Genomic DNA, 21,775 nt, shown 5'->3' on the forward strand with positions numbered 1-21,775 from the left:
ACTAGGGGAAAGCGAGAGAATGTGAACTCTACTTTCAATTAAATTCTTCATCCATTTAAACTGTTCTGCAAAAAAAATCATTAATATCATTAATAAAGATCTTATTAAGGATAAGAAGAATAGAGGAAAACAAGATTTAAAAGTATTCTAGCTGGTTGCTGGTAGCTCACACCTGTAACCCTAGCTACTGAGGAGACTGATCTGAGAATCATGGTTCAAAGACAACTGGTCAGGAGAGTCCGTGAGATTCTATCTCCGTGATTCAAATGGTAAGAGTTCTAGTCTTGAGCAAAAAAAGCCAAGGGACAGCACCAAGGCAGCCTCAGAACCTGTATATACAAAAAAAAAAAAAAATAAAAAGGCTAATAGATTATTAGTTGGGCACCATTTTCTCATACCTGTAATCCTAGTTACTCAGGAGGCTGAGATCTGAGGATCACAGTTCAAAATAAACCTGGGTAAGAAAGCCTGTGAGAATTTTACATCCAACCAACCACCAAAAAGCCAGCAATGGAGCTGTGGCTCAAGTGGTAGAGTCCTAGCGTAAGTGAAAAAGCTCAAGGACATTGGCTAGCCCCTGAGGTCAAGCTCCAAGACTGGCACACACAAATAATTATTTATTCCTAGGCCTTGAACTCTTGAGACTAGGTGCTGTCCATTTTGCTAATTTTGTCTCCTTTTGCTCAAGGCTAGCATTCTACTAGTTGAGCTACAGAACCATGTCTGGTTTTTTTAGTGATTATCTCAAGAGTCTCATGGACTTTCTTGCTCAGGCTGGCTTCGAACCATGATCCTCAGATCTCAGCCTCTTGAGTTGCTAGGATACCACCAGTGCCAGTCTCCATTAACTTTTAATAAACAGTATTTATGACAATATAATTACCAAAAAGAAGAAAAATGCTTTTGTAAGACATTCAGCAAACACTGAAAGAATATATCACCTGTTGAACTGTGCTATAAATTAAAACAAAGTTTGCAGGTAAAAGGAAAACTGATACCAGTTTGAAATCTGGATCCACACAGAGGAATGAAGAGCATAGAACATGATGAGCTGGAAATCTAACAGATTTTTCCTTTACTTTTTAAAAAGTATCTTAAATTAATAATTTAAGGCAAAAATGAACAATGTACTTATACAGTAGATAAATACAAGTTATCTCTCTACTTGTGTATTACACTAAATTGGCCAAATTCAACAGTCTAAATGTAACCAGTCTAAATGTAAATATGCTTTCTGAAATACTCCAGCAACAGTAAAATAGCTGTGTCTCACTGCAATCAATTTAGTTCTATCCCATGCCTTTAACAACTGCAACAGAACACCAGATGCTAAGCTATAAGCAAGGTCTGTGCTCATTACTACTAATAATTTGTTAAAACATTCAAATGTAAATTCTCTAAGACATGATTAAAAGATTTCTCTAATGTTGCATTCAGTACCTTGCCACTGGTGATATATTTACAATTAATTTTTAGGAATTTCTCAGTAAATGCTTCTTCTTCTTCAGAAGTAGAAGATACAACTCTTGAAGGTCGAATTCCAGTAACGGTGGATGAGGGAGTTGCCTCTTTTGGAAAAACTACATCAGGATTCTTTAAAACAAAAACAGGAACATTGAAAAAAAATAAAGCTAAAGAAAATAAATACATTATTGAAACCAAATGAGTAGCTATCCTTATAAGTACTTTTCCTTTCTTACCATATTGTGGAAGTTAGCCAAAAAAATTCTTATATAAAAAGTTTAAAATTTGAGAGTCTTGTTTTCATGATGAGTAAGGATCTCAAATGTGATATGAACTCCATTTGTAGTCATTTTTGGTAAAGGGATGTATATATGAATTACATCTATTCATCTATATAATATATATATATAGTTACCTAAAAAGCATTAACATCTACATTACTTATATCTTTACCCTCCACACTGTCACTATAAATGCTTGAGCTTCTGTTAACAAAACCATTACTTCTGATAAGCCAGATATCCAACGGGTATTAAGGGGAGGAAAAAAGTAAAGAGTTTGTCTATGATTCCCAGGTAGGTATATAACAAATATATTCATTGCAGGATGATTTCAAATTTAAAGTTACAAGGAGTTTATTAATATCATTCTACAAAGGATGAGGCCCATCTCACAGTTTAACTTTTCCAGTACTATGTACCATTCTCACAGGACAGTCTACATATCTTTTCTCACAATGTTGTTAAGTAGTTAAAATGATACATACAATGACATACATATATACATATGAATATATATATGAATATATATCTATGTATGTCATTGTATATATATATATATATATATATATATACTGAGTCACACCTATCAAAACAAGAACAATTTTTAAAAATTAAAAAATAATGATCAGTGTTTCCTTCTTATTATATAGTGATAACTCTGATGATGCCACTTAAACCATTCCCAAAGCATTTTTTCTTTATTTTCAAATAGGGTCTCCTTTTACCATGGCCAGCCTGGACCTTGAGCCTACTATTTATACTTCCCAAATAGCTGGGATAACAGTCACATAGTATGTCCAGTTTTTATATTGGTTGAAATAAGTTTTCACAAACATTTCACCCAGTGGCCTTAAACTGTAATATTCTGGATACCAACTAAAAGTCACAAAGATTACATACACTTCAACTGGTTATATTTTTAATTTTAAAACAATTTACTGGGCACAGATGGCTCTTAACTGTAATTCTAGCTACTCAGGAGGATGAGATCTTAGAATTGTGGTTGAAACCTAGCTGAGGCAGGAATCATCGTAACTCTTGTCTCTTCAATTAACCAGCGAAAAAGCTGAAAGTGGCTAGTGGTAGAGCACTAGCCTTGAGTAAAAAAGGTCAGAGACAGCACATAGGCCCTGAGTTCACACCCCACAACAGCACAAAAAAGCCAGGACCTTACCAAAAAAAAGAAAAAAGAAAGAAAAAGAAAAACACAAAATACAAACCAATCTTTTCATATCTTATACACACTAACTTGTGTAACAGTTTTCATACTAGCAAGATTCTCCTGAGCTATGAAAATTATGACACTTTCTAGTGTCATAGTTCAAATGTCCCTTACTATTTAGTAAGGGACATTTTTTGATCTCATGAACCGAGATTAAAGAGAATCAAACTTTGATATAACATTGTCTGACCTAAACAATTTAATTCCCTCAAGTTAAGAGGGAATTACTTAAGAGCAGATTTTTTTATACTTTCTTTCATATAGCCTTCTAAATTATAGGGATAATCTCTAGGGCCAGGAAAAATATACATGAGGAAGGAAAGAAAGTTTCGTGCAAAATACCATGAAACAACTATGCTAAATGTGAATAAGAGCCAGGTGTTGGTAGTTCATTCACATAATCCCAGCAACTCAAGAAGCTGGAATGAGATCTGAGGACGATGGTTTGAAATCAAGACAAGGTAGAAAAGTCTGGGTAACAGGGTTCAAAAGGAAATCTACTCGTTACCTTACTTAAGTAACTGTAAACCCTCCTCCCCCATTCATCACCTTTATAATAAATACATTTTTTTAAAAAAGAAGAAAAGTCTATGAGACTCATTTCTAATTAATCAGCAAAAAGCCAGATGTGGAGGTATGAGTCAAGTGACAGAATGCCAGCCATAAAACACAGCACCTAGGACAGCACCCAGTATGAACGCGTGAGCGTGCACACACACACGCACACATGCACGCACACACACACACACACACACACACACACAGAGCATACAAGAAAAAAACAGGATTTAAATGAAATTAGATTTTAAGGGGTTATAGACTACTCCAAATCATATACAGTAACAAAACAAGATGCTTTTTAATCTTCTCATTTTCTCAAAGTACTAACTTTACACTCATCTTATTTTGTTACTAAGATGTGTGTATCACATACAAATTCATTAAGCACAACTAATTACATAAGTGGTCAATAATTTAAATGGAAATTTATTAAATTCTGCTGTATTTAAATACAGTATGTGGATCTTTTCGTTTAATTTTTACTCAGACATACATGGTATATACCACTACTCCAAGTTTTAAGGATACTTAATGCTTATTCAAACTCCATAGCGTGCCAAATGATGAGATGAAACTGAGATGCCAAAACCAATTGCCAAATGAACTGGGGAGCTTAACTACAGTAATACATGTTTCCTTTTAAATCTTCTAATAAATGCTAAATGGCCCAAGCGGGAAAAAATAACTGTAGCAGAACCATCAGAAGTTGTAGCAAACTAGCAAAAACCAACAAATTATTATTATATCTTCTCAACTATTCTAAAACAGTTGTTTAATTTTTTACTATGAATGTTGCCACCTACCATGTAAACATACTACAATATAGAAATATAAACAATTGAGCAGTGCAGATAGTTATACAGAAATATTATTTTGGAGCCTAGTAATGAATTCTAGGCAAAAATTAGATCAGATAAAATTTAAAAACTTAATGTCCAAAAGGAATATTTCTAACCGCTGCATACAATAGTTGCAAAAGTGATGACTATTGCATTAGGAAAAAGTTCAAGCCCTTTTCTACCTCTTGTGTCATTCTTTGATCTATTCCAAGTATAAAGAATTTATTCATATGACCAGTCAAACTAAAGATGACTTTGGGGCTATATTTGATAGTAGCTGAGTCACTATTGATTGAGTCACTGAGAAAGTCACAGGACTTTCTTCATCTTTCAACCACAAGTAAAAATGAAGAAACATTTTCTCTGAGAAGAAAACCTGGCCTCTTTTTCTTTTTTTTTTTTTTTGACCTTATGCCATCCAAGAATGCCAGGTTCTTTAAGGTTGAAGTACAGTTTTCCAGTCAGAAAAAAAAAATACTACTGTTTACACTTTAGGATTGACAACTCAAGCTACATTAGCCTATCATTGCAGTTTTCCTTTGTCATGTCCCAATATGCATACATCACTGAATGCCTTAGGGAAATGGTATAGTATGTGCAAAACATTATTCTGAGCCCAGTGCTGGTGGTTCGCACCTGTAATCCTACCTACTTAGGAGGCTGAGACCTGAGGATGATAGTTTGCAGCCAGACTAAACAGAAAAGTCCATGAGACTCCAACTCCAAAATAACCAGCATTTATTATTATTTTTGTTGTTGTTGTTGGTCATGGGGCTTCACCTCTAGGCCTGAATGCTGTTCCTCAGCTCTTCAGCTCAAGGCTAGCACTCTACCATTTGAGCTACAGCGCCACTTCTGGTTTTCTGGTAGTTTATTGGAGATAAGAGTTTCATGGACTTTTTCCTGCCTGGGCTGGCTTTGAACTGCAATCCTCAGATCTCAGCCTCCTGAGTATCTAGGATTATAGGCATGAGCCCCCAGTGCCCTGCTATTTGTTTGGGGTTTTTTAGTATTCTATAACATGTACTTAAAAGCTGCTTTTGCTGAAAAGCACTGACTCCTTGCTTAAGTCCACACGTTCACTGACAGGAAGAAAATACACAGGCATCCTTGCCTCCATTTTATATCTGTGTCCTATGCCCTGAGCCATTCTCTCCTGTAGTTCCTTTGTCACCACCTTGGAATCCAGGAGAGAGAGGACTGAGGATAAATGTTCTGTGATAAGCACAGAGTTACTATCTGCCAGAAAGCAATTAGACTTATTACAAGACCCCATCTACCCATCTGAGACAATGAGTTACCCAACTATCCAGCTAGGTCCAGCCTAAGACTACCTATGGCTTCTTGATCAAGTGTGTGATTGGGACTGTTTAATACCTATCAGTGCCTCTCCCACAGTACCTTTTTCTGTTTAAACTTAAATGACTTCTGGGGAAGATGAGGTGAAATGCTATCTTACCTCTTCCACATCAACTAAACTTCTTCTTTCTAACCTATGTCTAACTCACTTTTCCCATTATTAACACACTGGGGCACATGACCAGACCTGACCTACGGAACCCAGATATGTGAGCCTGGGCCCTAGAAATCCTGTGATAATTCTTTTATCGATGTACCAATCATTAAATCTGATTTCTATTCTTATCAATAAAAGGTAACAAATAGCTGGGTGCTGGTGGCTCACTCCTACAATCCTAGCTACTCAGGAGGCTGAGATCTGAGGATCGCAGTTCAAAGCCAGCTCTGGTAGGAATGTCCAAGAGACTCTTATCTCCAATTAACCATTAGAAAAACTGGAAGTGGCATTGTGGCTCAAGTCCAAGCCTGGAGCTGAAGAGCTTAGGGACAGTGCCCAGGTCCAGAGTTCAAGCCCTATGACCAACCAAGGAAAAAAAACAAAACAAAACAAACAAACAAAAAAAAACCAGATAACAAATATAATGCAAATTAAGGATTCCTAACTTAAAAATCCAAATCTGAAATTTTCTGAAATCCAAACCTTACTAAGTAATAAATACCATGAGGCCACAGTGGCCTAAAGGCAGAATACTAACTCTTAAAGACTAAAAATAGAGTACTAGAGCTTGTATGAATAACTGTGGGCAAATTAATTAGTAATATTGGTTTACCATTTGATATCCTAAACCTTGGGTGAAAGGTATCTTGTACAGTTAACAGGGAAACGTGAAAGAATTTCTCATAGGAATCTAACCACTAAATGGAGGAACTGTCTTTTAAGCAAACAAAAGTCATTATGAAAACGGAAAATTATAATTACTATTTATGTAGAAAAGGGCAAAGAAACATAAAACTCCTTTAAAATGAGTTTAATTTTTTTTAAAGCTAGCCAAGACAGAGATAAATCCCAAAGACTCTTATCTCTACTTTTAATTAACTAGGCAAGATGCTGGAAGTAGATGTCTGTTTCAAATGGTAGAGGTGGTACCATCATGGGTCTAAGTTCAAGTCCCCATACTGGCACAAAATTTTAAAAAAAACACAAGAAAACCCATGATGAACATATATACTGTGGGATGTCTCCATAGCCATCTTTGAAATGCAGGTATACTTACAGTGGTCTTATCAAATTCAGCTTCTGATGATGTTGGTGACAGAGGACTTATAGGGCTTAGAGATGGAGAGCTCTCAACACTGGAGACATATTCAGGATCAGGAACATATAAAACCTGTAAGAAAACATTCACATAAAGATTAAGAGAGGGCTGGGAAGGTGGCTCAGTGGTAGAGCACTTGCCTTGCATGCCTGAGGCCCTGGGTTCGATTCCTCAGCACCACATAAGCTAAAAGAAGAAAGCCAGAAGTGGTGCTGTGGCTCAAGTAGTAGAGTGCTAGCCTTGAGCTGAAGAGCTGAGGTACAGTGCCCAGGCCCAGAGTTCAGGCCCCACGACTGGATCCCCCCCCCAAAGAAAAAGATTAAGAGAAACTGAAATGGTAATATTCAGATAATGTTCTATGAGCAAGCACCATTAACAATAATTTTTAACAATAAAGAGAAATAAGTAAAAAATATTCATATTATAACAATATATATGAACATAACAGGTCTGACAAAGTAAATTTTAAATTGATGCAGACAGATGAAATAAGAAATAAAGAATGATAAACAAGTGTTCACCTTAAAGGAAATTTGGCAATAGCTAATGAAATTTAAATTGTACATATATCTTTCATCCATATTACTTCTAGGAATTCTCCCTAGTGAAATACCTATTGATAGATACATACATACATATGCACAAGTGTTAACCATAGCAAAGTTAACATTACCAAGAAAGTTAAAAACAGCCTAAAGATTGTGACTACAGCTATAAACTATATCAATAAAATGAATCACTATGTACAGATGAGATTGGGAGAGCTAGGCATGTTAGCATATACCTGCAATACCAGCACTTAGCAGGCTGAGGGAGGAGAGCTTGAGTTTGAGGCAAGCCTAGAATATGTGAGTTTGAAAACAGCCTGAACTATACTATACCTCAAACACTGCAACCTCAAAAAGTAAGAAGACAGAAAATGGCTGAGCTAGTGCTGTGCTTAAATAGAACATTTTTCAAGAATCAATGTTAAATTTAAAACAAAAAAAGTAAAATATTTAACCCCAAAGGAGAAAGACATGAATGTGCTTGAAAGTACATGTGAGGTGGGAAAGAAAATGAACAGTGTGGAATACTTGAAACTTTAGTCAATTTACATGGACTGCTTTGAATATTTAAAAAAATTCTTTAAAGATATACTTGAAAAGGCAATTATTTAAATTATGTATTAAACAGGAAATTCATAGATATAATGATACTTTTTCTTGCAGAGCCAACATGATTTATTCAAAGCATACAAAAATTATTATTCTCAAATTTTCTACATTAATAACCATGTGCAAGGAATACTTTCTACTTAATGATTCTGAACACCAACTCAATTAAATAACAATACCTGTCCAGTAACGACTGCTCGGGAGAATAACTTATTTAGTTGAACAAGTTCATTGGGCGTTGTATCGTACTTCAGGGCTATGCTATTCAAAGAATCCCTTGATTCAACCTGTTCCAAAGAAAAAAGTAAGTTATTTTATTTTTGTAAACCAGAAAAACTATCCAAAATGTTTATTGATTATTACTATGGGTGGGGCAGCAGGAGAGTCTGAACTCCATTAAATACAACTGAGCTCTTCTCTTCCTCATGCCATCTGTGTAAATTCCTTCATTTATACAATATGGTATCTTAACTGAGATAATATAAAATCTCTCTGAAGGGCTAGGGGTATTGGCTCATGTGGTAAAATGCTTGCCTATCTAAAGAGGGATAACTCTGAGTTCAACCCCTGGTGCCACCAAAAAAAAAACCCTAAAAACCTCTTTAAAACAAAGTTTATAGAACTATCTATACCAACTACTCTCCTACTACCAACCACAAGTTTTATTCTCACAGTGCCTACTAAATAGAAGGATTATGTTAACCATAAACACCAATATAGTTATAAAAGCAAGAGAATTTGACTGCTTAAGCAGTTGCGGCAACAGCTGCAGGAATAATGAGATAAGAATAGAGAAACATCAATAGAGTATCAGGGCAGTTATGTCTAATCAGGAGGCAGACAACAGTAGGATAGCAGTTCAAGGCCAACCTGGAAAAATGGTTAGTAAGACCCCATCTCAACAAATAAGCCAAGGCAGTGGTGGTTCATAATTGTAATCCCAGGTATGTGGGAGAGCACAGTTATACCATCATGACGAAAATATGAGATGCTATCCAAAAATTTACCAAAGCAAATAAACAGGCTTGGGAGTATAGATCAAACAGTAGAGCCCTTCCTAGTAAAAAAGGTCCTGAGTTTAAACCTCAGTGTCACCCAAAAAGAACCTAAGAACCCAGAACCCAAGAAACAGCAAAATAAAAATAACAGCAAACTGATGTGATAAAATTATATATTATATAGATATCTATTATTTATCTTATATAAAATATAGATTAAAGTATAAGATACAACTAAGACTCAAAAAAAGATTATTGAATGGAGTTGTGAAAGTAAAGGCAAGTCGGAAGCAAAGATAAGAAAGTGATGCTGACTCTAAATAAAGTTTCAACAGAATGAAGAACAGAATGAATGGGTAAGAAAAGGAGATCAAACATTATGAAAGAATGGGAGAAGGAGCATCATTATTTTACAAGCTATGATTTGTCATGAATTGATAATCAGAAATGCAAACAGTGGCTGTGAATGTAGCTTAGTAGTAAAGTGCCTGCCTGGCATGTGCGAAAAGCCCTGGTTTTGATTCCTCAGTACCATATAAACAGAAAGAACAGGAAGTAGTGCTGTGGCTCAAGTAGTAGAGTGCTAGCCTTGAGCTGAAGAAGCTCAGGAACAGTACCCATGCTCTGAGTGCAAGCCCCAGGACTGGCAAAAAAGAAGAAAGAAGAAGACAGAAGACGAAGATGAAGAAGAAGAGAGCGAGAGAGGAAGGAAGGAAGGAAGGAAGGAAGGGAGGGAGGGAGGGCGGGAAACAAAATAAACATCAGTGGAAAAGTAAAAAGAAATACAAAGTACTCACATCTGAAATCGATGACAAAATCAAAAAGAATAGCAAGAACAGGAAGACAATGAGGACAACACAATGAAGCATGATAGAAGAGTGTAAGATAATTAATTTCAACAACCTAAAAGAATTAATTTCAAGGAGAGAGAGAGAGAGAGAGAGGGAGAACACATAGCAGGAGAGGACAGCACTGAAGTTTTCCAGAAGTTATGAATGATATGATTCCTCAGAAAGAAACCAAACAAACAGGATAGAGTATTTCTAAAGCTAGATTTTGTTTAATAGAAATAAAATGAAAATTAATATTTAAAAAATCTGCAGACATATAAAGACAATAAGGAAAAGTTTCAATCTAAGCAATAAAAATAGGGCTGCCTAGAAATGAACTAAAATAAAAGGAAAACAGGAAGAAATGAGACAGTGTGCTACCAACTTACTGAGAGAAAGATAACTGTTAGCTTACAAATCTAGACAACTAAACTATGAGCAATGAGGTGGAAATGAAGCTTTTAGAGATACTAATCCTCAATGAAAGAGTTATTACAACACCTCAAATGGAGACAGGTAAAACTGGGAAAAACAGATGATAAATAGGAAGCAACAAGAAGAAAAGGCTTAGGTTTGATAACTGAAAAAGTGTTTTGAGTACAAAGGTGCATTGGAGTAAAAAGAAAAATAATTTTACTGATTTCAGAATTTAACATATACTAGAATATATATATACATGTATAAAGATAACTGCACATGTGTACATATGTAAATATATACACACACATTTTATACATATGTATGCTTTTAACTTTAAGGCTACTTGAAATACAATGATTACTTATACTCTACAAGTGTTCTGGAAATACTTTTAAGTTAGAGCATAAATATTTTAAGGATGTTCTTTTCTTTATTTTCCAAATAGGGTCTAGCTACATTTTTCTGGGTTGACCTGAAACTTCTAGGCTTGAGCAACCCTGTCTCATTCTTCAGAATAGCTGGAACTTCAGATGAGCAGCAAAATGTCTAGTTTGGATCTCAAATACTTAAAAAGAAACAAACTTGGGGCATAATGTATAAAACATTTTATTTTAAGAGACATTAGGGGGCAGGGTGTTGATAGTGCATGCCTACAATGTCAGCAACTTGGGAGGCAGAAATTGGGAGGATCAAGTTCAGATTAGCCTTGGCAAAGACCAAGGCTCCAAGTTAGGAAGACCTCATCTCAACTAATACTGATCAGCAATTCAGGAAGTAAAAATAGAAGGAGTATAATCTAGGCAAGCCTAGGCCAAAACATAAGACCCTTGTCAAAAAACAAAGCAGAAAAGGCTGGGAGCATGGCTCAAGTGGTACAGCTCCTTCTGAGCTAAGTACAAGTTATTGAGTTCAAACTCTGGTACTGAGAAAAAAAAGGAAAAAATAGTGAAATATATGCTGACTTAAATATCAAATATAGGGAATCTAGCAATATAGGGAAATATATGCCAACTTAAATACCAAAATTATGTTATATTAAAAATTGTATATGAATATGTTACAGACTAGTAAGTATGGGGTATAAAACAATATGGGGGTTATGTTGATGGTTCTTGTTGTAATACATAAGCCCCTGAGCCCAAACTTGAGGGCTCATTTAGGGTTTTGTGTGTCCTTTGGGATTTTCTTGTTGTTGTTGTTGTTGTTATTGTTTTACTTTGTTTTGGTACTGTTTTCTCCATTTACAACCAAATCAGTCTCATGATGTTTTCAAAACTTTTACTGATGTCAAATGGAGGAAAAGAACAGGAAGAAAAAATTTTTTACCAAGTAATACAATTTTAAAAACTAAGCTGTTTAAATGATGCTTTTTTTTAACCTGTCTGTTTAACCTGTCTGTTCCTCACTGCTCCCCCCGCCACCCCCCAAAAAAGTGGAACACTCCCAGGGAGAAAAGGAAGGTTCCACAGGCTCCTTTATTCAGAAGGAGAAGTGCTAAGCCCTGGATTCAGTAACCCCTCTCCCCACCTGAATTCTCCCATGATTCCCAGTTGGTTGCTCCCAAGGTGAAAACACATCCTTTTAACAATTTTGAGGATCAATCCCTTCAAGGAGTTCATGTCAGTATTGTATTTATGGTTTTACAATAAAACGACCTTTAGGAAAAACAACAACAACAAAAAAAAACAGTATCTTACTTCCTTTTAGAAATTATTTTAATAATCTATCATGTGGAAAAAATGAAAAAAAGTCTCAACAGAGAAGTGCTAAAAGATGTTTATAACAGTTCTGGTGAATACTTGATTTTTCAAAGGTCATTTATGACATTAGAAAAATATTCTTCAGTTTTCCATTAATCTTCCCCAAAGGATAATGGTTTTACAAATTAGTTTTGTTACAGACAGCACAGTTTACTGAACTATAAGGAAAGAATGATAAATTTCTAAAATCAAACCAACAAACTATAATTTTTACTAATCATGGTACATGTGAAAGCCATTGATCTATATATCCTATGTGTTTATGAGCATGAAAATAAATCTTATTCTTACAACTTATTCCTTATTCTTATTCCTTCAGTTTAGCAGACACTAAGTAATAAATCATTATATAAATATTTGGCTATTTAACCTTATCTTTTCAACTCTATAGGCTCAGTTTAGGCTCAGTTTTTCTTTTGATAGCTATAAATTTAATTCTATCTTATAATATACAGTTCCTATCCTTCTATAAACACTTCTATCTCAAACTAACAATTATACAATATGTAAAAATAACCTAATATTTTAATTTACTGTTCAACTTTAAGGATGCATGGTTAGTAATTAAAATTCACATAAGAGCTCATGGCAAAACAAATGTTAATGTTCAAAATGGCATTTTATTTTATTTTCTCTGTGTGTGTGGCGGGGGGGATGCGGTACGGGGCATCATACTCTTGTGCACTGCTCTTTTGTTCTGGGCTGGTGTTTTATCCCTTAGCCACACACAACTCCAACTCTGTTTTTTTTAATGAGTACTTCAGATAAGAGTCTAGAAGATCTGTCTGCCCAAGCTGGCTTCAAACCAGGATCCTCCAATCTCAGCTTCCTGATTAGTTAGAATTATAGGGATGAGCCTCCAACACCTGGCTAAAATTGCTATTTTTCTTCTTAATATAGTTGTAATGTTAGAAAACAGGAAATAAAATTAAACTAACTTAAAATAAATTACATGTTAACATTAAGTAAATAACCTAATAAACCAAATTCAAATTCTCAAAATAACCTGAAGTAAACAAAATTGCAGTAGAGAGGTTTGAGATTGTGCTAACAATGTAAAAGTAAGCTCCATTTTCACAGCTGGAGAAACTTAGTTGTCAACTTATCTTTTAACTATCATATCTGCCAATATACTGATTCTGTATGTGAGATCATAAGGAAGATCACATTTCTTAAGAAGCATATTTTCCCCTAAAATCCTAATCTAATAAAATTATTGTAGGGGCTGGGAAGGTGGCTCAGTGGTAGAGCGCTTGACTTGCATGCCTGAGGACCTGGGTTCAATTCCTCAGCACCACATAAGCAAAAAGAAAAAAGCCGGAAGTGGCACTGTGGCTCAAGTGGCAGAGCGCTAGCCTTGAGCTGAAGAACTGAGGGACAGCGTCCAAGCCCAGAGTTCAGGCCCCACAACCAGAACCCCCCCAAAAAAATAATAAAATAAAATAAAATTATTGTAGTCTAAAATCTTTGAACTTCAAGTAAACCATCAGCAATATCAATTAAATTTGCTGAAATGACTATCTTTGTAGCTCACTGTAGTTTCTTATTAGGGAAAAAATGCTAAAATGTAATTAAGAATTTAGAAATTATTATTAAATAAGTTATTTTATTTTATTAAAAAAGACAATTTACAATCCTCGCTTTATTCTGTAACAAGCAGAAAATATCTTAAGGCAATTACACAAATAATTTGCTTTCCCAAAAGCAAATAACTTACAGTATACTCAATAGTCCCTTTAGGTTTCTGAAAAGACATCCGTCTCCCATCTTTCTTGTCTAAGGTCTTCTTTTGTCCAGTGTCTGAAAAAAAAAATGAGAGAAAATTTCTATTAAATTCATTTTCCTCTCAAAGCAATGCCAAAGATTAAATAGCACTTACTGGGCTCTGATATTTGATTATGAGGGGGAAAAAATCATCTGACCAACTATCAAAAAAAGGTACATATTTCCTTGCTTGCTTTTGTGGCTGAGCAATATGAACTACGGTAAAAAACAGAAAGTCAATTCAAAATATATACTGTCAACAGAAAGGAAGTTATTAAATATTAATATATAGACCATTTCTTTTTATATATTCAACCTTATTATAATACACTATATTTGAAAATGTATTTTAAATATGTAGTAAAGGTATGTATTATTTTTAACTAAATAATGTCTGTAGTGATACTACTAATCCACACAAGAGAAAAACTTATCTACTTTGACTCATATGTATAGTCTTTTTGTATATCATCATTACGTAAAAGGGATTATCAATAAATTATCTTCCATTAGATACCATTAGGTATATTTTCTTTTTTCTTTTTTGGGTCCGGTTGTGGGGCCTGAACTCTGGGCCTGGGCGCAGTCCCTCAGCTCTTTAGCTCAAGGCTAGCGCTCTTCCACTTGAGCCACAGTGCCACTTCTGGCTTTTTTCTTTTTGCTTAAGTGGTGCTGAGAAATCAAACCCAGGGCCTCATGCATGCAAGGCAAGCGCTCTACCACTGAGCCACCTTCCCAGCCCCAGGTATATTTTCATATATAAGTATTTTTATGCATTAAACTTGAGAGCATGTGTTTATCAACATATTTTACTTGAGTATCAGCAAAAGTAAGCTACTTGTTTCAAGTTTAATTTTTTACTACTGTTAAATCTCATGTTCTTCCTATAGTCATGGCACTGAAATAAAACACAAGTTAATTCATTCAAAAATGATTAAAATGTCTGGGCACTGGTGGCTCACACCTGTAATCTTAGCTGTTTAGGAAGCTGAGATCTGAGGATAATAGTTTGAAGTCAGAACACATAAACTCCCTGATTCTTATCTCCAAGTAAGCATCAAAAAAAATGCCAGAAGTGGAGTTGAATTAGTTGGAAAACTCTATCTTAAAATATTCCTGATCAGGGATTAGGAATATGGCTTAGTATAGAGTGCTTGCTTAGCATGTATGAAGCCCTGGGTTTGATCCCTCAGTACCACCTAAACAGGAAAAGCCAGAAGTGGCACTGTGACTCAAGTGGTAGAGTGCTAGCCTTGAGCCCAGAGAGGCTCAGAGACAGTGCCCAGGCCCTGAGTTTAAGCCCCAGGACCAGCAAAAAAGAAAAAAAAATTCCTGATCACCCAGTTCAAACCAAGTCTTTATTAATTTCACTGCATCTTCACATCTCTTCATTACATTTAGAACAGTTATGTTTTTTTTTAAAAGTAGTATCTGTAAACTCTGAAACATGGCCTTGTCTTGTTCTTCTAAAATAAAGATATATTACTTCTACTTTTCTGATTCAAGTTACAGTGAAATACTGGACAAAATATTTCCAATCTTTCACTCGCTTTGACACTTTATCCATAATCAAAAGAAAAACAAACCTCTCCAAGTTTTCCTCAGCTGAACTCTAAATTTATCCTCCTTTAAATATTACCCTATCCTTCTGTTCAGCTGAGCCTTTAAAACAATCCACTTTTACAGTCTACTCCATTACCTTCTATTGATTCTACAAGTGCACTGAAGTCAGCACTCTTCACCAATTCACTATACCTGCTTTGAAACAAAGTGGTATATTTGGTTGGTTTTTTTCAACTTTTATTTTCTTAATCTCTACAGGCATCCAACTAATTATTTCTGCATTCTCTTCTTTTCCTTTATTAGGAATAATCTCACATTCCTCGATCTCCTAATCATTAATGTTTCCCTTTAGTATCCCTTTCCTCCATCTAGCCCTTAAAGGTCACAATATGCACACAAGGGCTTGTAGTTTGGTGGCTTGAACCATTAGAGCCTTCTTCTTGGAAAATGTATTCCAAGGCCAACAATATTGTATCACCTAGAAAATGGTTGTGAATGCATGGTCTTAGGCTTTACTCCAGACCTCATGATTGATTTGCATGTTTGATAGCTTCAGAAATACTATTAATGTAGCTTTAAGGGGATCAAACTTAATAGACTGAATTATTGATAGAAAAAAATGTATTTCTCTAAGTAACTCCCTATTTATTAACTGCTAGTTAACACTAGCAGTTTACAAATGTCTGTCAGACTATATTAAATATCCTGAGGAATATAAAATACATTTCTTTATTCCACTGATGTGAGATACCCATGACTTGCTTTGTCCAGTAGAACAAGAAATGATATTTGTCTTCCAAGTACAACTAGTCAGAGCCTGTATTTTATTAGCGTTTTCTTTCTACTAGCTCAACCAAGGCCATAGATATTCCATATAGGAATTGTTTTAAACACTAGAAGAAAAATATAATTCCTAAAATATGATTCCACATGTGTTTATATGCAGATATACAAATCTGTTCCCATTTCTGCTGTTTAAGTTATTGTTCATGTAATATAAAAAATAATTATCTAACAACTCATGTATAGAAAACAAATCACCTGCTAAAAGACAAAACAGTCTACTTTATTCAAAGCCACAAAATTTAAACTTTGCCAATTGTTTCAAAATAAAAACTCCCAAAGAGCACATGAGAAAAGGGCTGATATTACAAAAAAATGAAAACTGTGAAAGTTACAAACATGAAAATTGTCAAAATAATGAGTAAATATCAGAATGTGAGGAGAAAGTTAGAAAAAAACTGGTAATGTCATACCAAAGAATTGTGTGTATTTCCTATCTATAGCTAAGATTTTTTAGAATGTTTCTATTAGCTTTAAATAGTTGTACAAAGGAGTTGTCATTCAACAAAGCTTATGAATACAGTGTTTATGAATACACTGTTTCGTAACCAATGTCTCTTTCCTCTTTCAACATTCTCACTCATCCATCCCTTTCCAACCTACCCTTCCCTCACTTTTCTTAATTTATAGGTTATGTATTTAATGGTGTTTCAAGCATAGCTTTTGAGGGCAGGCAGGATGGCACAGGCCTATAAACCCAGCTACTCAGGATGGAAAATTCAGCAGGATCACAGTCTGAGGCCAGCGTAGGGAAAAGGAGACTCCATCAAATAAAATAAGCCAGGTATATGCAGACGCATGCCTATAATCTCAGTTATATCAGAGGTTACAGCAGAGGATTACAGTCTGATGCTGGCCTAGGCAGATAGCATGAGACCCTACTTAAAAAGTAGCTACAATACTGTATATAACTATGAAACTGCCACAGTAAAACCCACATAGTATAACTAATATATGAAAAATTGCTTGGGATGTGGTTCAAGTGCTATAACATAAAACCCAGAGTTAAAAGTCTAATACTGTTGTAAAAACTTAAAAAAATTAGAAATTGGAATCTCTACTTATTAAAACCATATGTTATTATGATAGTTGTTTTCTATATTACAGATTTTTTTTCTATTTATTCTTCTCCCTCTTTCCCTTTCCCTCCCTCTCTCTCTTTTACTTTGTACTGGTACTGGGGCTTGAACTCAGGGCCTTGAGCTCTTAATCCAATTTTTGAATCACTGCTGGTGCTCTACCACACCTCTAGTTCTGATTTCTTGCTGGCTAGTTGAAGTCTATCAGATTTGTCTGCTCAGGTGAGCTTTGAACCTGGATCATCAGATCTCAGCCTTCTAGATAGGTAAGGATATAGGCATGAGTCACTGGTTTGTTTTATAATCAATACAAGAAATAGTTGTTTCTGTAGGCTTGCATAAATAATAGGATTGACTTGATGTTAGGGACACTGTGATTTATGTCAGATTCACATATTTGTTTTCATTGCCTGCTAGAAAACAAAAGCAATGTTTGGTATTTATCATGTTCATATGAATTTTAAAAAGATTCTACTTTTCTGTATTAGAGATGAATATATATATATATATATACATATATATATATATGAAGAACAATCTTGAGATTGGTATTCTTGTTGATCATTTAATTTCATTATGGGAAATAAGGAAACCAAGATATGGAATACTACTATAGGTTATTCTTACACATCAGGACTATTATTAAATAAAACAGCATTTAATTTGAATAGAAAAACTATAACCATTGAATACAATTGTTCATTGAATAAAACTTATTGAGTCTTGCTGGGAGACCATGGCTTATGCCTATAATCCTAGCTGCTACACAGGAGATGGAAATCTAACGTTCCTGGTTCAAAGCCAGTGTGGGCAGAAAAGTCCTTCAGCAAAATGCTAAGTGAGAGTGCACATAGACTTTGAGTTCAAATCCCAAGTACCATCATACACACACACACACACACACACACACACTCAAAAACTATTGTGTCACCTAGTGAAGCTTGTTGGTGAACATAAAAGGAGCTTTTACAAAGTGCCATCTCCCAACCACAGTTTCATTTTCCATGGTTTTAGTTATCCAGAGTAATTATGGTCAGAAAATATTAAATAAAAAGCTCTAGAACTAATGTTCTATATTTCATGCCAATCTCCATATGAAGAAAATTACATCATCCTTTTCCCTCCTGCCACATACATGCATAACGTTTGTTCAGTGGTGTATCCACAATGCATTCAGTAACCACCCATTAGTTATCATTTAGACCTGTATAGGTTTTCAGACTAACTGTTCATGGTTATAGCTTTGTATTCGAATTAAACTCTAATTTATTTAACAATGGTCCTAAAGTAGTAGTATTCCACATCTTGGGAATTTTTTTCCAGAAAAAAAATGAACTAGCAACAAGAGTATCAACCTCAGGTTTCTTCTTCAGGTACATACATTCATCTATAGATTTTTCCTGTTGTAAAGTGAAGTAGAATCACAGAATTTTAATGAATTTATGATTCAAAGCCAACTCAGTAAATTACAATTATTTGTTTTGTTCTTAGATTAAGCACTTTGAAGGCTATATAAACCTTTCAAATTTATCTCTGTATACCTCCACAGCCACAAATATGAAAATAAAATATTTTAACAGGTTAAAAGACAAGCAAAGGTATTCAGCTAAAAGAAAAACCTATTTCAAATTTAAATTTCCAAAACCAAAGATGACTCAAGAATCATCACTGAGGAGGTCTTTCATTACATGGAAAATAATTCAGTGATAAAAATTTAATGTTCTTATTTCATTTCATTTTTCATAAAATATTTAAACATTCGCATAGAACACATATATATTATGAAACATAATAGCTTCATGGCCAGTTCAACAAGTTGCAAAAGTCTATGCTGGCATTCAAAGATGCTAAAAGGCACACATCCACAGTTCAATGATTACTGAGGTCACTGAGGGCGTGTGTACACGCGCGCGCATGTGTGTGTATGTGTACAATGCTTCTATCACTATTCCATTCACCATGACTTTCCTACCACCAAGGGGCAAAGGAGGAGGAGGAGGAAGGAAAATTAAGCAGTTTTAACTCTTGTCATGACTTAACATCACAGAAATTATTCAGGACTGGCTTGGCAGGAATCTGTGAGAGCTCAGCCACGGCCCTCTTAAACCTGGGAAGGGAACTGGAGTATGGAATGATGAAGTGGAGCCTTAAATTGAATGAGATTGAAATTTTAAAATAAAAAGACTGAGTCTTAAATAACTGAAATATACTTTACTTTTTTTTATTTGCCAAAAGGAAACAAAGTTAAAGAAGGCAAGCTGTTTAAAGGATCTTGTCACCAACTGGGAAAATAGAATTGATGTATCAGTGCCGTTTTGGCAAAAAAAAAAAAAAAGTTTTATGTTTATATTACAGTAATTTAAGACTCTCAAATAAGTGAAAGCTATTGATTTATAGTTATTTTTATTACCATACAATCTAATAAAGTGATTACAGGCTATACAATATGGGCTATGGGTCATATCACTAAAGAACAACACCTGAAGTACAAATTTTTTTTCTACAGGAAATAAAAACACTGTTTCTTCTGCCACTGTTAGGAAGTATGGCCATGTTGTGATAACCTTCTTACTTTGTCTAAATCTTGTGGTTTTTTTGAGGAGTTATACTGTTTGAGGCAGGAAACAGAAAAATTGCTAAGAGGAAGAGCTGCCACCTAGAAGCTCACAGTAATGTCTAACAAATGGCTTTGTATACAAAGAATAAAATCAGAAACAACTGATCAAAGTTTTAGATGATCTGCTTTTACCACTTGATGATAAAACTATTTTATCAACCTTCTTATTGAGAATGAAATGCTAAAGGACAAGAAACCAACAGAATGCAGCCCATTTGACAAGTGTGTAGTGTCTGGAATCATATAGTGCCACAACTCACAGAACTTTTTCAAGAATTTAAGGATGACAGGAAACTTTGCTGCTGCCATTTAAAAAAAAAAGAAAGAAGAGTAATCATAGCAGAAAGGGCAGAAGAAATCCTTCAAGCAGACTGGATGCAAGGAACACCCAATAGCAAAAACCCACCCAAAGCTAGTTGCAAAGAACAATATCTCATCTTACACACAGGCTTAAAAAGAGCCATGTTTTATTTGTATATATACATGATGCCTCTCAAATCAAGAAAACTTGGGGAACGTATGTATACTCTAACTACTGATTACTAAGGCCCTTATTCATTTAACTCCATTTGGAACTCTGTACTGTAACTTCATAGAGACACCTGTTTTTCCTTGGTATTTTCTAACTTTCACCCATCATTTTTACTAGTTCTGCTCCAAGTGAAAAAGTTCTAGAACTGAAATTTTAAGATTATCCAAGTCAACCTTTTACAAAGGAGGAAACATAAGCCCAGGAGAGTAACTTGTCCAAATTTTTCCAAGCAAGTAAGTAAGGATGTACCCTCACATTTGACTATGGTCTGACTTCTATGACATCACAAGACCTCTCTGATCTGTCAGAGATGGAGGGGCATCTTGGATATTAAAAAGAACGTACAACGAATTCACAAGGCACCTCCAACAGAAGAGGAATTTGTATGACTTTTGAAGCTGAACTTCTGAAAGAAAACCTAGATATGTGCCCCATAAATTTTAGTGAATGAAGGACACACACACACACACACACACACACACACATATATTATCAATATATGTTCCTTTCTAGTTATGCTATTCTATATATTTTCAACTTCCTTCATCTGAAGGTTGGGTACTTATCAACTGCTTTCAAAGAGGCACCTGAAATCTCACATTAAGAATCCGTTATCCAAGCACTTCAAAAGTTCCATTCCTTATTCCTGGCTCCACCTTTAGAAGGATTTTGCGTCTGGTTAAAAGATCTTTACAGTAAGAAACAAAAGCTACTCTTCCCCCATTCATGTTCTAATTACACAAAAATTCAAAAGAAATTAGATTTTTTTTTTCTCCACAGCGTGTTACATGCCTACCTACACAGATCAACAGATGGTTTAAAAGTTTTACAGCTTCAAAGCAACTGCCAGGATTGGAGGGTCAAAGACACGTTACGTGTTTTCGTGCTTTTGCCATGTTTGAACACCCGTATTGACTTCCTGACTTGCACGACACCGCCCCCCCCATGCATTTTCTAAAGCCAGCAATGGAAATAAAAAAAAAAAAAATGAGTTGGAGACTGAAACATTCACGTGGAGAAATCAATAGGAAGCCATCGGTCGGCTCTACAGACCCACCGATCACCAACACCGATCCGGCAGGAAGGACTTGAGTTCTAAAAAGTAGAAAGCTACTTGGGATGAAAGGAAACACAACGCTCAGTATCGATCCACGGTGACGGGGGGCGGGGAGTTTCTAGGTTCTATCACATCTAAAGAAGAAGGGCGGTGAACAATAACGACAGTAACTG

At 35.1% G+C, this 21,775-nt stretch overlaps 1 protein-coding gene across 7 annotated transcripts in view; it reads right to left on the reverse strand.

The window, feature by feature from the left end:
- Positions 1-21,775, reverse strand: part of LOC138815856 (oxidation resistance protein 1) — a 240,482-nt gene that overhangs the window by 41,519 nt on the left and 177,188 nt on the right. For all 7 annotated transcript variants that reach the window (XM_070005234.1, XM_070005236.1, XM_070005233.1 and 4 more), the window contains 4 exons: positions 13,865-13,947; positions 8,319-8,426; positions 6,941-7,054; positions 1,441-1,593 (listed from right to left, as the gene is read on the reverse strand). In XM_070005234.1, the coding sequence (XP_069861335.1) occupies positions 1,441-1,593; positions 6,941-7,054; positions 8,319-8,426; positions 13,865-13,947 (458 nt within the window). The remainder of the gene's footprint in view (positions 1-1,440; positions 1,594-6,940; positions 7,055-8,318; positions 8,427-13,864; positions 13,948-21,775) is intronic.

The sequence above is a fragment of the Dipodomys merriami genome, unplaced genomic scaffold, assembly GCF_024711535.1.
Source record: "Dipodomys merriami isolate MVZ:Mamm:240054 unplaced genomic scaffold, mDipMer1.0.p SCAF_673, whole genome shotgun sequence".
Lineage (NCBI taxonomy): Eukaryota > Metazoa > Chordata > Mammalia > Rodentia > Heteromyidae > Dipodomys > Dipodomys merriami.